Raw genomic sequence first — 12600 nt, forward strand, 5'->3', positions numbered from 1 at the left:
TAACTTTCCCACACAAGACTTCAACATCTCTAACAATCCCAACTAGTGAAATAGTATCTCTATTGGCAAGCTTAATTGTAAAATCAATTTCCTCTAACTCAGCAGGTGCAATATCATGCATAATTTCTTTGTATAAGGAATGAGGTATTGCACTTGCACTAGCACCCATATCACATAAGCCATGATAGCAATGATCTCCTATTTTAACAGAAATAACAGGCATGCCTACAATAGGTCTATGTTTATTTTTAGTATCAGGTCTAGCAATTCTAGCAGCTTCATCACAGAAGTAAATAACATGCCCATCAATATTATCAGCCAAGAGATCTTTAACCATAGCAACACTAGGTTCAAATTTAATTTGCTCAGAGGGTGTAGGTGTTCTAGTATTACTCTTACGAACCATAGTTGAAGCTTTAGCATGATCCTTTATTCTAACAGAGAAATGTGGTTTCTCAATATAAGTAGTAGGAACAACAGAATCATTATAAGTGATAGTCTTTTCTTCAACTTTAACAGGTGAAACTACTTTTACTTCAATGGGAGGGTTATATTTAAACCACTTCTCCTGAGGGAGATCAACATGAGTAGCAAAGGATTCACAGAAAGAAGCTACTATCTTAGAGTTAAGTCCATATTTAGTGCCAAATTCACGGAAAGCATCGGTATCCATAAAAGATGTAACATAATCAAACTTAGGTGTTATACCTGACTCCTTACCTTCGTCGAGATCCCAATCTTCAGAGTTGCATTTAACTCTTTCCAATAAATCCCATTTGAATTCAATAGTCTTCATCATAGAAGATCCAGTACAAGAAGTATCGAGCATGGAGCGATTACCGAGAGAAAGCCGAGCATAAATTTTTTGAATAATCATTTATTTTGAGAGCTCATGATTGGGGCATGAATATAACATTGACTTAATCCTCCCCCAAGCTTGAGCAATGCTTTCTCCTTCGCGAGGCCAAAAATTATATATATAATTACGATCACGATGAACCAGATGCATATGATAAAACTTCTGGTGAAATTCCAATTTCAATCGCTTATAGTCCCATGATCCCATATCATCACATAGCTTATACCATGTCAATGCATCTCCCTTCAAATATAAAGGGAAAAACTTATTGTTGATAACATCCTCGGGCATACCTGCAAGCTTAAGTAATCCACAAACTTCATCCACATAGATTAAGTGTAAATCGGGATGCAATGTTCCATCTCCTGCAAAAGGATTAGCTAGCAGTTTCTCTATCATACCTGAAGGAATTTCAAAGTAAACATTTTCAGTAGGTTCAGTAGGTTGAGGAGCAAATATTTTCTCTACTGCTCGGGGTGAAGATACCCCGAACAAGCCCCTCAAAGGATTATGTTCCATAGTAACAAGTGACAGTAAATTTCAGCACACTATATAAATTTTTCCTTACCAAATTCCACCTACCAAAGGCGCTTCACTCCTTGGCAACGGCACCAGAAAAGAGTCTTGATGACCCACAAGTATAGGGGATCTATCATAGTCCTTTCTATAAGTAAGAGTGTCGAACCCAATGAGGAGCAAAAGGAAATGATAAGCAGTTTTCAGTAAGGTGTTCTCTGCAAGCACTGAAATTATCGGTAACAGATAGTTTTGTGATAAGGTAATTGGTAATGGGTAACAAGTAATGAAAGTAAATAAGGTGCTGCAAGATGGCCGAATCCTTTTTGTAGCAAAGGACAGGCTTGGACAAACTCTTATATGAAGTAAAGCGCTCCCGAGGACACATGTGAATTATCGTCAAGCTAGTTTTTATCACGCTCATATGATTCGCGTTCGGTACTTTGATAATTTGATATGTGGGTGGACCGGTGCTTGGGTACTGCCCTTCCTTGGACAAGCATCCCACTTATGATTAACCCCTATTGCAAGCATCCGCAACTACATCAGAAGTATTAAGGTAAACCTAACCATAGCATCAAACATATGGATCCAAATCAGCCCCTTACGAAGCAACACATAAACTAGGGTTTAAGCTTCTGCTACTCTAGCAACCCATCATCTACTTATTACTTCCCAATGCCTTCCTCTAGGCCCAAATAATGGTTAAGTGTCATGCAGTCAATGTTCACATGACACCACTAGAGGGAAGACAACATACATCTCATCAAAATATCGAACGAATACCAAATTCACATGCCTACTTATAGCAAGACTTCTCCCATGTCCTCAGGAACAAACGTAACTACTCACAAAATCATATTCATGTTCATAATCAGAGTGGTAGTATTAATATGCATAATGGATCTGAACATATGATCTTCCACCAATTAAACCAACTAGCATCAACTACAAGGAGTAATCAATACTACTAGCAACCCACAGGTACCAATCTGAGGTTTTGATACAAAGATTGGATACACGAGATGAACTAGGGTTTGAGATAAGATGGTGCTGGTGAAGATGTTGATGGAGATTGACCCCCTCCCGATGAGAGGATCGTTGGTGACGACAATGGTGATGATTTCCCCCTCTCGGAGGGTAGTTTTCCTGGCAGAACAGCTTCGCCGGAGCCCTAGATTGGTTCCGCCAAAGTTCCACCTCGTGGCGGCGGAGTTTCGTCCCGTGAGCTTGCTTATGATTTTTTCCTCGACGAAAGACTCCATATAGCCAAAGATGGGCATCAGAGGGCTGCCAGGGGGCCCACGAGGCAGGGGGCGCGCCCAGGGGTAGGGCGTGCCCCCCACCCTCGTGTATGGTGGGTGGCCCCCCTCTGGTACTTCTTTCGCCCAATATTTTTTATATATTCTGAAACGTGCTCCTGTGATGTTTCAGGACTTTTGGAGATGTGCGGAATAGGTCTATAATATTTGCTCCTTTTCCAACCCAGAATTCCAGCTGCTGGCATTCCCCCTCTTCATGTAAACCTTGTAAAACAAGGGAGAATTGGCATAAGTATTGTGACATAATGTGTAATAGCATCCCATAATGCAATAAATATCGATATAAAAGCATGATGCAAAATGGACGTATCACCGCCTTTTATTTTGCAATCTTTATTTTCCAATCTATACAACAAAAATACCAAAAATATTTATCTTATTATCTTTATCAGATCTCACTTTTGCAAGTGGCCGTGAAGGGATTGACAACCCCTTTATCGTGTTGGTTGCAAGGTTCTTATTTGTTTGTGCAGGTACGAGGGACTTGCGTGTAGTCTCCTACTGGATTGATACCTTGGTTCTCAAAAACTGAGGGAAATACTTACGCTACTTTGCTGCATCACCCTTTCCTCTTCAAGGGAAAACCAATGCATGCTCAAGAGGTAGCAGGGCGCGCCCTCAACCTTTCCCTTCCTCTCTTCTTTTCCACTAAGGCCCAATAAGGCCCATATACTCCCCGGGGGGTTCCGGTAACTTCCCGGTACTCCGGTAAATGCCCAAACTCATCCGGAACCATTTCGATGTCCAAACATAGGCTCCCAATATATCGATCTTTATGTCTCGACCATTCCGAGACTCCTCGTCATGTCCGTGATCATATCCGGGACTCCAAACTACCTTCGGTACATCAAAACACATAAACTCATAATACCGATCGTCACCGAACGTTAAGCGTGCGGACCCTACGGGTTCGAGAACTATGTAGACATGACCGAGACTCATCTCCAGTCAATAACCCATAGCAGAACCTTGATGCTCATATTGGCTCCTACATATTCTACGAAGATCTTTATCGGTCAAACCGCATAACAACATACATTGGTCCCTTTGTCATCGGTATGTTACTTGCCCGAGATTTGATCGTCGGTATCATCATACCTAGTTCAATATCGTTACTGGCAAGTCTCTTTACTCGTTCCATAATGCAACATCCCGCAACTAACTCATTAGTCACATTGCTTGCAAGGCTTATAGTGATGTGCATTACTGAGAGGGCCCAGAGATACTTCTCCGACAATCGGAGTGACAAATCCTAATCTCGATCTCTGCCAACTCAACAAACACCATCGGAGACACCTGTAGAGCATCTTTATAATCACCCAGTTACGTTGTGACGTTTGATAGCACACAAGGTGGTCCTCCGATATTCGGGAGTTGCATAATCTCATAGTCAGAGGAACATGTATAAGTCATGATGAAAGCAATAGCAATAAAACTAAATGATCATTTATGCTAAGCTAATGGATGGGTCTTGTCCATCACATCATTGCTAATGATGTGATCCCGTTCATCAAATGACAACACATTTCTATGGCTAGGAAACTTAACCGTCTTTGATTAACGAGCTAGTCTAGTAGAGGCATACTAGGGACACTCTGTTTGTCTATGTATTCAAACATGTACTAAGTTTCCGGTTTAATACAATTTTAGCATGAATAATAAACATTTATCATGATATAAGGAAATATAAATAACAACTTTATTATTGCCTCTAGGGCATATTTCCTTCAAGGTACCCACAAGAACCACAATCAAAAGTGGATGAACAATACAAGATTACAACAATTCACTTGTCACGCTATTGCGTGCACCTCGTGATCCACTCACCCGAGCTACTTCTCGATGATGATAAATGGTGCAAGACCTTGTACATCACCATCGATCAAGAAGGACAATAAGTTTGTCCTCATTGATCCCTGTGATGTGGTGTTATCGAACATGCCAATGGAGGATCTGTGTAGAAGGTAGGGGGGTGATGCCCCCCGTCAACAGCTCAGTGATTGTCGACCCCAAGTTTTAGCAACTTGTTGACATGTCGTTTAACAAGTTAGATCATGAAGTGTTAAAAAATGGTGGTAAGATTGGAGAGGGGTTGGCAGGAACATATCTTGGGACACCCCGGCAAAGAGAATCCATATGCCTCTGAGGTGGGAACCTGATATGTCTCAAACGTATCTATAATATTTTATTGTTTCATGCTATTATGTTATCACTTTTGAATACTTTTATAGCATTTTGTATTTTTGGACTAACCTATTGATCTAGTGTCAATTCCTGCTTTCTGTATGTTTTTTATTTTAAAGGAAACCAATATCCGTGAAGGTCAAAATACCTTACCGATTTAATACGATTTTTTTCGGGCAATGAAGGACACATGAAGGAAGATCGAGAGGAGCAACATGGGGCACACACGACCACCTAGCATGACCAGGGACTTGGGCGTGCCACGAGGCCATGTGGGCCCACTTGCACAGCTTTTTGTCTATTCCACCGCAATAAATTCCTACAAATAGAGAAACCCTTTGCCATATTTTGTGAAGAATTTTTCCACCACAACAAGTTCCAGTTTCACGAAGATCCAATCTGAAGGCCTGTGTTGGTGCTCTGTCAGAGGCTTCTTCATCAATCTTGCTGCCTCCATGACCATGCGTGAGTAGTTCCCTTAGGACCTTAGGGTCTATAGTAGTAGCTAGATAACCCCCTCTATTTTGGATCTTCGATACCATGTTCCCATGAGCCGCCTCACATAATCGGGATCAATTCGATGTAATCAGTGGTGTGTTTTGTTGGGATATGATGAATTTTCACTATATGACATGATTGTTCACTGAATAAACTTGAATCTTTTGAGGTTTTCTTGTTGTATAATTAAATAGCTTTGCATGCTTTCCGGTCTATCTATCTTCTCTAGCCAAATTTGATGGGTTTCTCTTTAGAGGGAGTGTTGCTTTGTAGTGGGTTCAATCTTGTGCTGCTCTAATCCAGTGATAATAAAGGGACAAGACACATATTGTATTGTTGCCACTAAGGATAAAGTGACGGTGTATCGTCATGTTGATTGATGTTTTACTGGCTACATTATGTCGTCATGCTTATTGCAATGCTCTGTTTCTTGTAAACTTAATACTTCGGGATGCATGCTGGATATCGGTCTTTGAGTGGAACATTAGTAGTATATGCAGTTGGATTAACGGCCTACTTATCACAGATGTAATGCCTATATTTGATTATACCATGAATGATCATAGTCATAAATATAAATATTACAATTTAATCGCCGCCCAACTGTTATTTGCTCACCATGCCACCTGCTTGTTCAAGAGAGAAGTCACTAGTGAACCTATGCCCCTAGGTCTACTTTCCATTACTAAATTCTTCATCTAGTTGCTACTTTTACTATTTTACTTTGCTACCAACTATCTCTTTGACGTGCGTTCAATCTTGTAACTAGAAAGACAAGGGGCTTAACTACCCTCTTGTCATGTTGGGGACAAGCGTGTTCTGTGTTTTGTGTGCAGGCGCCGCTTACTTTGTTTTGCTAGGTGACTCCTACTAGATTGATAACCTTGATTCTCTAACTGAGGTAATTACTTGTTGCTGGGCTACATCACCCTTACACTTTGGGGGAATCCCAACCACTCCTATGGGAGCAAGCAGAGCCAGCTTGCAATATATTGCATAATAGACAAAGTGCAGACAAATGAAAAATAAACCAAACTAAGAGATAGTTCAGCTAGTAGTCAACATCACGAATAGGACCCATCTAAAATCCCTGCCTCACACCTACAAAAGAGCTAAAACAGGTGGACAAAAAAAGAGCTCTAACAACGTAGGTTTTTTAGAGACACAAAACAAGTCACCCCACTAGGGGGAAGGGGCGAAAAGAACAAGCATGCCTTGAGCAATCATCACTCCTTCAAGCAGCTGGGTCATCATATGATGTAGAGTCATCCTCATCTCCTGGTTCTTTGGGCTCATATAGGCTGATGCAACATGAGGTGACTTAGGGTTAGTGACATGTGGGCCATCTGGTTTCCGGGCCCACATATCAGCGACCCTAAGTCACTCAACCCTAAGTTAGCCAATCCTAGCCGAGTTTCTTCGGACTCAATGTTGTGTAGAATCCTTCCAGTAGTTGCAGCATGACACTTGTCATGTATCCTCAAGGTCGTGTTTTGGAGCGTAGTTGAGCCTTTTGACTTCTTATCAAAACATGCTTTATTACGAGTTTTCCGTGGTACTAACAAAATGCAGCAAGTCCAGTCAAATGAAAGATCCTAGCAATGTTTTTATCGGAGATAATCATGTACTTTGCCACTCTAACAGGTCATCTAGGCGTGCACGCTGAGGTAGTCATCCAGGGTGGCGAGCTGGTAACTCTTCTCTAGGCATGGCTCTCCTACGGAGAAATTGTCAGGAGGGCCGAGGATGCTACAACTTCTCCGACTGTTGTCATTCAAGTGTCTTACATATTCATTCGTGTCCATTCTATGGTTGGATTTTTATTGGTTACATGTGAAGTCATAGTCTTGTTCTTTCTTCTGTGCTTCTAGACACTGGTTTTGGGATGCCTCCGAGAAGCGATTTATTTAATACCTTTGAGCTAGGCAAGATGGTTTTTGGAGGTTTCAAGTTTTATCTCCTCCACTTACCATGAAGGTACTCATTCCCAACATAATTTCATAACCACTTTTCTGTCTCTTTCTTAGGAAGTGCTCTAAACCTTTTCTCACGAGGAATTGAAATTTTATCATCCCTTTTTTCATATCAATGATAGTTCCCCTATAGTTCTCAGAAATGACCTTTCGAAAATAAATGGACATAGAGCGTTAGGTTCCATATCCATACAAAAATCACAGGGATGTTCATATTACCAAGCACAAGAATATCTTCAATTTTTCCAATTGGTCTTTTTATTGTGCCATCTGCCATATGGACATTAAGTTCATATTTAGAAAGGGGTTTCAACCCAAGTGCATTATAAAAATTATGTGGAATAGTGGATACATTTGCACCTAAATCACACAGAGCATCACAAGTGAAATTATTGATACTAATCTTTATTGACTGTTCCCATCCATCTTCCAACTTCCTAGCTAGGGATCTTGGGTGTAAGCCCTACAGTTCACATGGTAAAAAAACTTCCTAGGGATCAAAACTTCTAGACTTCCTAGGGATCATAGCTCAAAAGTGGGATTTTCTCTTCCAAGATAAGATCCTCACCCAAAATCCTTAATTACTCTGCTCTAGCAACTTAACTCCTTTGTTTTCACTGTCTGGTACCTCCGAGTTTTTCCACTGAATACTACCAACCTTTGAGAAATAAGTAATCCCCGCTAAGAGAACCATGTTTCTTATAGCTTGAGAACTACACACTCTTGTCTGATACTACTGAACTATATTTCTTTGAGATCATCTCTATTAGCTCTGACACCTCCGAGCAAAACATTTCCATCAGTCACTTCAGAGGCATTCTATATTTGCTTCAGTATCTAGAGCCTCTATATTAGTCGGCTACTTCCAAGAAAATCCATCTGATACCTCCAAGCTGGGATTTAGGGTTTTGCACCCTAGATGTTGTCATGTAGCACCTTTTGGTGCCCCTCCCTAACATAAATCCTCCTCTCCTTCGGTGGCGAGATAGTTTTCTATTGTGTGACAACGTGAGCTTTTGGTGGAGGTGGCGGAGGCCAACCAACAACACCTCTCAGTATACCAGCCAACACAAAGTCTTGAGTTCAAGCCAGACACTTACTCGGTGTAATTCTAGGGAACTAAAAAATAGGGGAGGCACTAGCATTTCACAAGACAGAGCCAACAACATACAACAAAACCAAGTCACCAGCAACCAACTAGGTATAAAGTTTACACACAGTCTGTGGGCCATCCACGATGCTGACGTATAAAGAGTTAATAGACAAATACATCAACACACAAGACAACAAATTGCATTCACAGGGTGATCGCGAAGCAAGAATAGTCCTGGGATACCATTTTCGCGCTCCAAAGCTCAATACCTGTCGAATGCTGCCTACATATTCAGAGATACATATACCACATCATGCCAGGGATCACATGGGGCTTTTCTCTTATCACTTTGATTACTTCTACATAGGACTCAAGGCCGCGATCTTCCGCTCCAGCTACATTAAATGAAGAATAGATTAATGATTATGATATATGTATGATGTAAAATTGTGCTTTGGTTACATAATTTCACAAATGAGTCATGTTGCAGGGTAGTCGGTATCTTATTCTAGTACTTGGCAAATATTCAGTGAAGTTTGGAACACAAGGAAATACCACTACCTTTTAGATCTACCCCATACATCTAAAGAAAAGATTAAAACAAAAACATTCAACGAGCAAATGGGACTTTCAAAGACCTCAAACTAAGTGGTCTAGAAACCAAACAATTAGCACTACGTAAATTGCAACATCAACAAAAATAGTGTCAAGGTTATTCTTTTTTATCTTATAAAAATATACGACATATTATGATACTAGAGAGAAACTGAAAGTCAAAAGCCAACATAGGCACATAAGTTGGTACCTGCATCATGGTCTGGAGCTGGTTGCGCACATCACAGAACTCATTCCTAAGAAGAGTCAATGCCATGAGACACCTGAAATAATGCAGACATGTACTTAAAAAATTCTGGATAGGTTAAGCAAACTAAAATGGAATGGTTGGAAATTGAAATCATGTACTTAAAAAAATTCTAGCCATCTAAAAACTTAATTGCGTTATAAACAGAAGTCTAGAGCCAACAAGTTACAAGAGAATCATCAAATAGGCATATATTTAGATAAATAATCGAATTCTACCAATCACATGATTGGTGATTAAGTGAACAAGTAGGTTAGTTCTTAAGAATGTTAGTTCTTAAGAATGTTAGATTAGTATGAGTTAAAAATAGTATCATAAAAGACAAAATAAGCTAACAGGCTTGCATACAGGATTTGACCAACACAAAGAGTAGACAATAACTACTGTGCAACATAGATAATGAGGTACCGTGTACGGACCTTTCTTCGCTTTTTGCCACATAGGACTGTCGAAATTGAATGCAGGCGAGTTTCACTTTCTTAGCACCAACACTAATACATGACAAAAAAGAGCAACCAGGGAGCAACATCAGGAAACTAGAGATTTTTTCAAACTCATTGAACATGGCATGCTGATACATATGGCATACTTGCATGCCATAATAATATTCTAAAGGAGCAATTTCCTATCATGGTTGTCAACACTTTTTTTTTATAAACCAAAAAGAAAATAGTATTGGCCTTATGGCGATAGTAGATCAGTAGTGCCAAAGATGTTTACAAAAGACAAAATTCCTCCCCGGGAGCCATAACATAGGGATGAATATTGACATTTCCGTTACATCGCTCATAACTAAATTCAGCTCTTCTAATTATGGCTAAACAACACGAGCCGCATGCCCATGCCCATGACATACATACCCTGCACCGCCACATCCAAATAGGAACAACATTGATGTATAGGAGACATTAGAAAGGTCCAATTGTGTGACGAGACAGGCAGATAGTTAATGCCATAATTGTTTGTAGAGCGACAGATTTTCATTGCTGACCTAGAATAGCGCCATTGGACCAATAACAGATTCAGGTAATACTAACTTAAAAAAAAAGATTCAGGTAATACTAGAAATGTTCACAAGACCACAAAGTTTTCAGTGATGCGGTATAGAATTGCAGTTGGCAGGAATACTGACAATTCTCTAGCTGCGGCAACTGTACTCATATTCTACTTATGTGTACTAGTAATAATGTACATGCAATCCACGTTTATATTAGGTAGGATATTAGTTGCACGTTATATTAGGTAAGATATATCTGTTGCACGTTGGTATTTGGTAAGATATCAATTACTTTTTTCACCGGAATGATAGGATATTAATTACATGGCAGATTTCATGGGATACCGCTGATCGAAAACGTGTTTATAACCAATGGCAATGGTGGGTAATTAAAGCGTTAAACGTGTTTGATGCTCAACATTGGAGCGATTTGAACTGCTAGATAACATGATTTGACGGTCGAGATGGGTTGGATCTACCCCTTTGAGTCTTTTTATATTGGTATAGATATAGATATAGATACTACATACGAATAGAAATGTGAACAAACTTGAAAAACCTCCACTGACATTACACTGAATAACAAATCATTAATACCAGAAACGGTAGCAAGACAACAAAGTTCATAACATTACTATTGGCATGAATACGGGTACTTCTGTTACAAGAAACACAACCAAGCTCGTCTCTTCTTCAAATTACACACCACAACCAACATGACAAACGCATCTGAATAACATCGATGCAGAGGAGAAACAAACAAACAGTTAAAAATAAGTGAGGATAGAAAAGAAGGGCTTATCATCATCATACGTGGAGCTGCTCCCAATGAGCTGATGCACCAGGGCGTCCACCTTGTAGAAGTCCACCTCGGGCTGGTTCCTGCGAATGGAGCAGACCAGATCAGTCAGTACAGCAGACGAGATCACGAGATCCGTACAACAAGACCAGAGGGGGAGAGGGAGGGGGCGGGGTTACGGACAGCAGGCCGGCGATGTCGTTGATGATCCTGTCGGCGTCATTGAGGAAGATGTTGATGACCTCGGCGACGAAGCCCGTGGCTGCACTGCCCTCGTCCATCGACTGCAGCTGCTGGAAATACGCGTCCACACTACCCTAGATCGATCACGCCAAGGCAAAGGTCGGGTCAGCCAGATAGCCAGTCGAAACCCATCGTCAACGCCGACAGCAGAGAACACGGCGATTCCCAGCGATTCCAGCCCGCAACCACACGGCGGCTATAGAGGCGAGGGGAGGGACTCACCGTGGCGTACATGGAGGCGATGTGGGCGTTGAGCTGGGCCCTGAGCGCGGCGGCCGCCATGGCGATGCGGGGCGCCGAGAGGAGGCGGGCGAGCACGTTCGGGTCGACGGAATTCGAAGCTGCTGCGGCGGGCGGCGGAGTGGACGAGGACAGGAGAGGAGTGCAGGTTATATAGCTCGACTCAGCCTTTTGACAGGGAGTGCTCGATTACTCTAATGGCTGGCCGCCATTGAATGGGGAGCTTGGGGATGGCATGCATGCATGGATGCATGTATGTAGCTACGTTTGGGTGGATGGATGGATGCTGGCCAGCTATCTACAGATTGACATTGGATGCTCACTTTCAATGCATAGTCCATCACAAATAGTATGTATTAGAGTGAGACGTGCCTTGCCGTTCTTCGGTCGTAATTTAACTTTTTTTTGCACGTGGTCCATTACGGCCGGCTCGCTATGCGTTTTACCAGGGATGGGTTGGCATTTAATATGGTCATTACCGTCGGGTGGGCCGATATGATGTCGTTACACATTGCAGTATTTTTTTTAACATTAGTATAGACACAAACGTTCATATACACGCGCATACACTCACCCCTATAAACGCACTCAAGCACATCCTACCCCTATGAGCACCTCCGAAAGACTGAGCCGGCATATCATCTTGAAATTTACAAAGTCATCGAAGGCACCTCGTCGTCGACGGGAAGGTCTCCTCCTACTGAATGCACATCGTCATCGTCGACGGGAACGTCTCCTCCTACTGAATGCGCATCGTCAGAAATCCTGAAATAAATCTATGAATAAATATGAGCACCAGGATTTGAATCCTGGTGGGCTGGGGATACCACAGCCCCTCTAACCATCTAACCACACGCTGCAGTATTGATGTCTATCGGTGATGTTCATATGGGGAGCTCTTATACGGTGCTTTATTCGCTAGTTTAGATAACTGGCGCTCGTTGCCGCAGCTGGTGAATTACGCGAAAAACACTGAAAATATCGTTCCTATGAGGAATAGGCCTCCCGCCGTTT

General features: G+C 41.6%; 1 protein-coding gene across 1 annotated transcript; it reads right to left on the reverse strand.

Annotated features, from left to right (window-relative positions):
• Positions 1-8518: 8518 nt before the first annotated feature.
• LOC125554179 (histidine-containing phosphotransfer protein 2-like) lies at positions 8519-11852 on the reverse strand. The gene is made up of 6 exons (XM_048717774.2): positions 11569-11852; positions 11287-11420; positions 11118-11186; positions 9727-9798; positions 9251-9323; positions 8519-8840 (listed from the first exon to the last, which is right to left on the reverse strand). The coding sequence occupies exons 1-6, from the start codon at positions 11626-11628 to the stop codon at positions 8805-8807; spliced, it is 444 nt and encodes a 147-aa protein (XP_048573731.2). The 5' UTR covers positions 11629-11852; the 3' UTR covers positions 8519-8804.
• Positions 11853-12600: the final 748 nt, after the last annotated feature.

This window comes from Triticum urartu, chromosome 4A (assembly GCF_056163025.1).
Source record: "Triticum urartu cultivar PI428250 chromosome 4A, HENAU_Tu73, whole genome shotgun sequence".
In the NCBI taxonomy this organism is placed as follows: Eukaryota; Viridiplantae; Streptophyta; class Magnoliopsida; order Poales; family Poaceae; genus Triticum; species Triticum urartu.

Excerpts from the sequence above, each read along its gene's own strand:
- LOC125554179 (XM_048717774.2), bottom strand. The coding sequence starts at position 11,628 with ATGGCGGCCGCCGCGCTCAGGGCCCAGCTCAACGCCCACATCGCCTCC. Across the intron at positions 11,421-11,568 it reads TCGCCTCCATGTACGCCACG|GGTAGTGTGGACGCGTATTT; the intron begins GTGAGTCCCTCC and ends TGATCGATCTAG. Across the intron at positions 9,324-9,726 it reads GTGGCAAAAAGCGAAGAAAG|GTGTCTCATGGCATTGACTC; the intron begins GTCCGTACACGG and ends GCATTATTTCAG.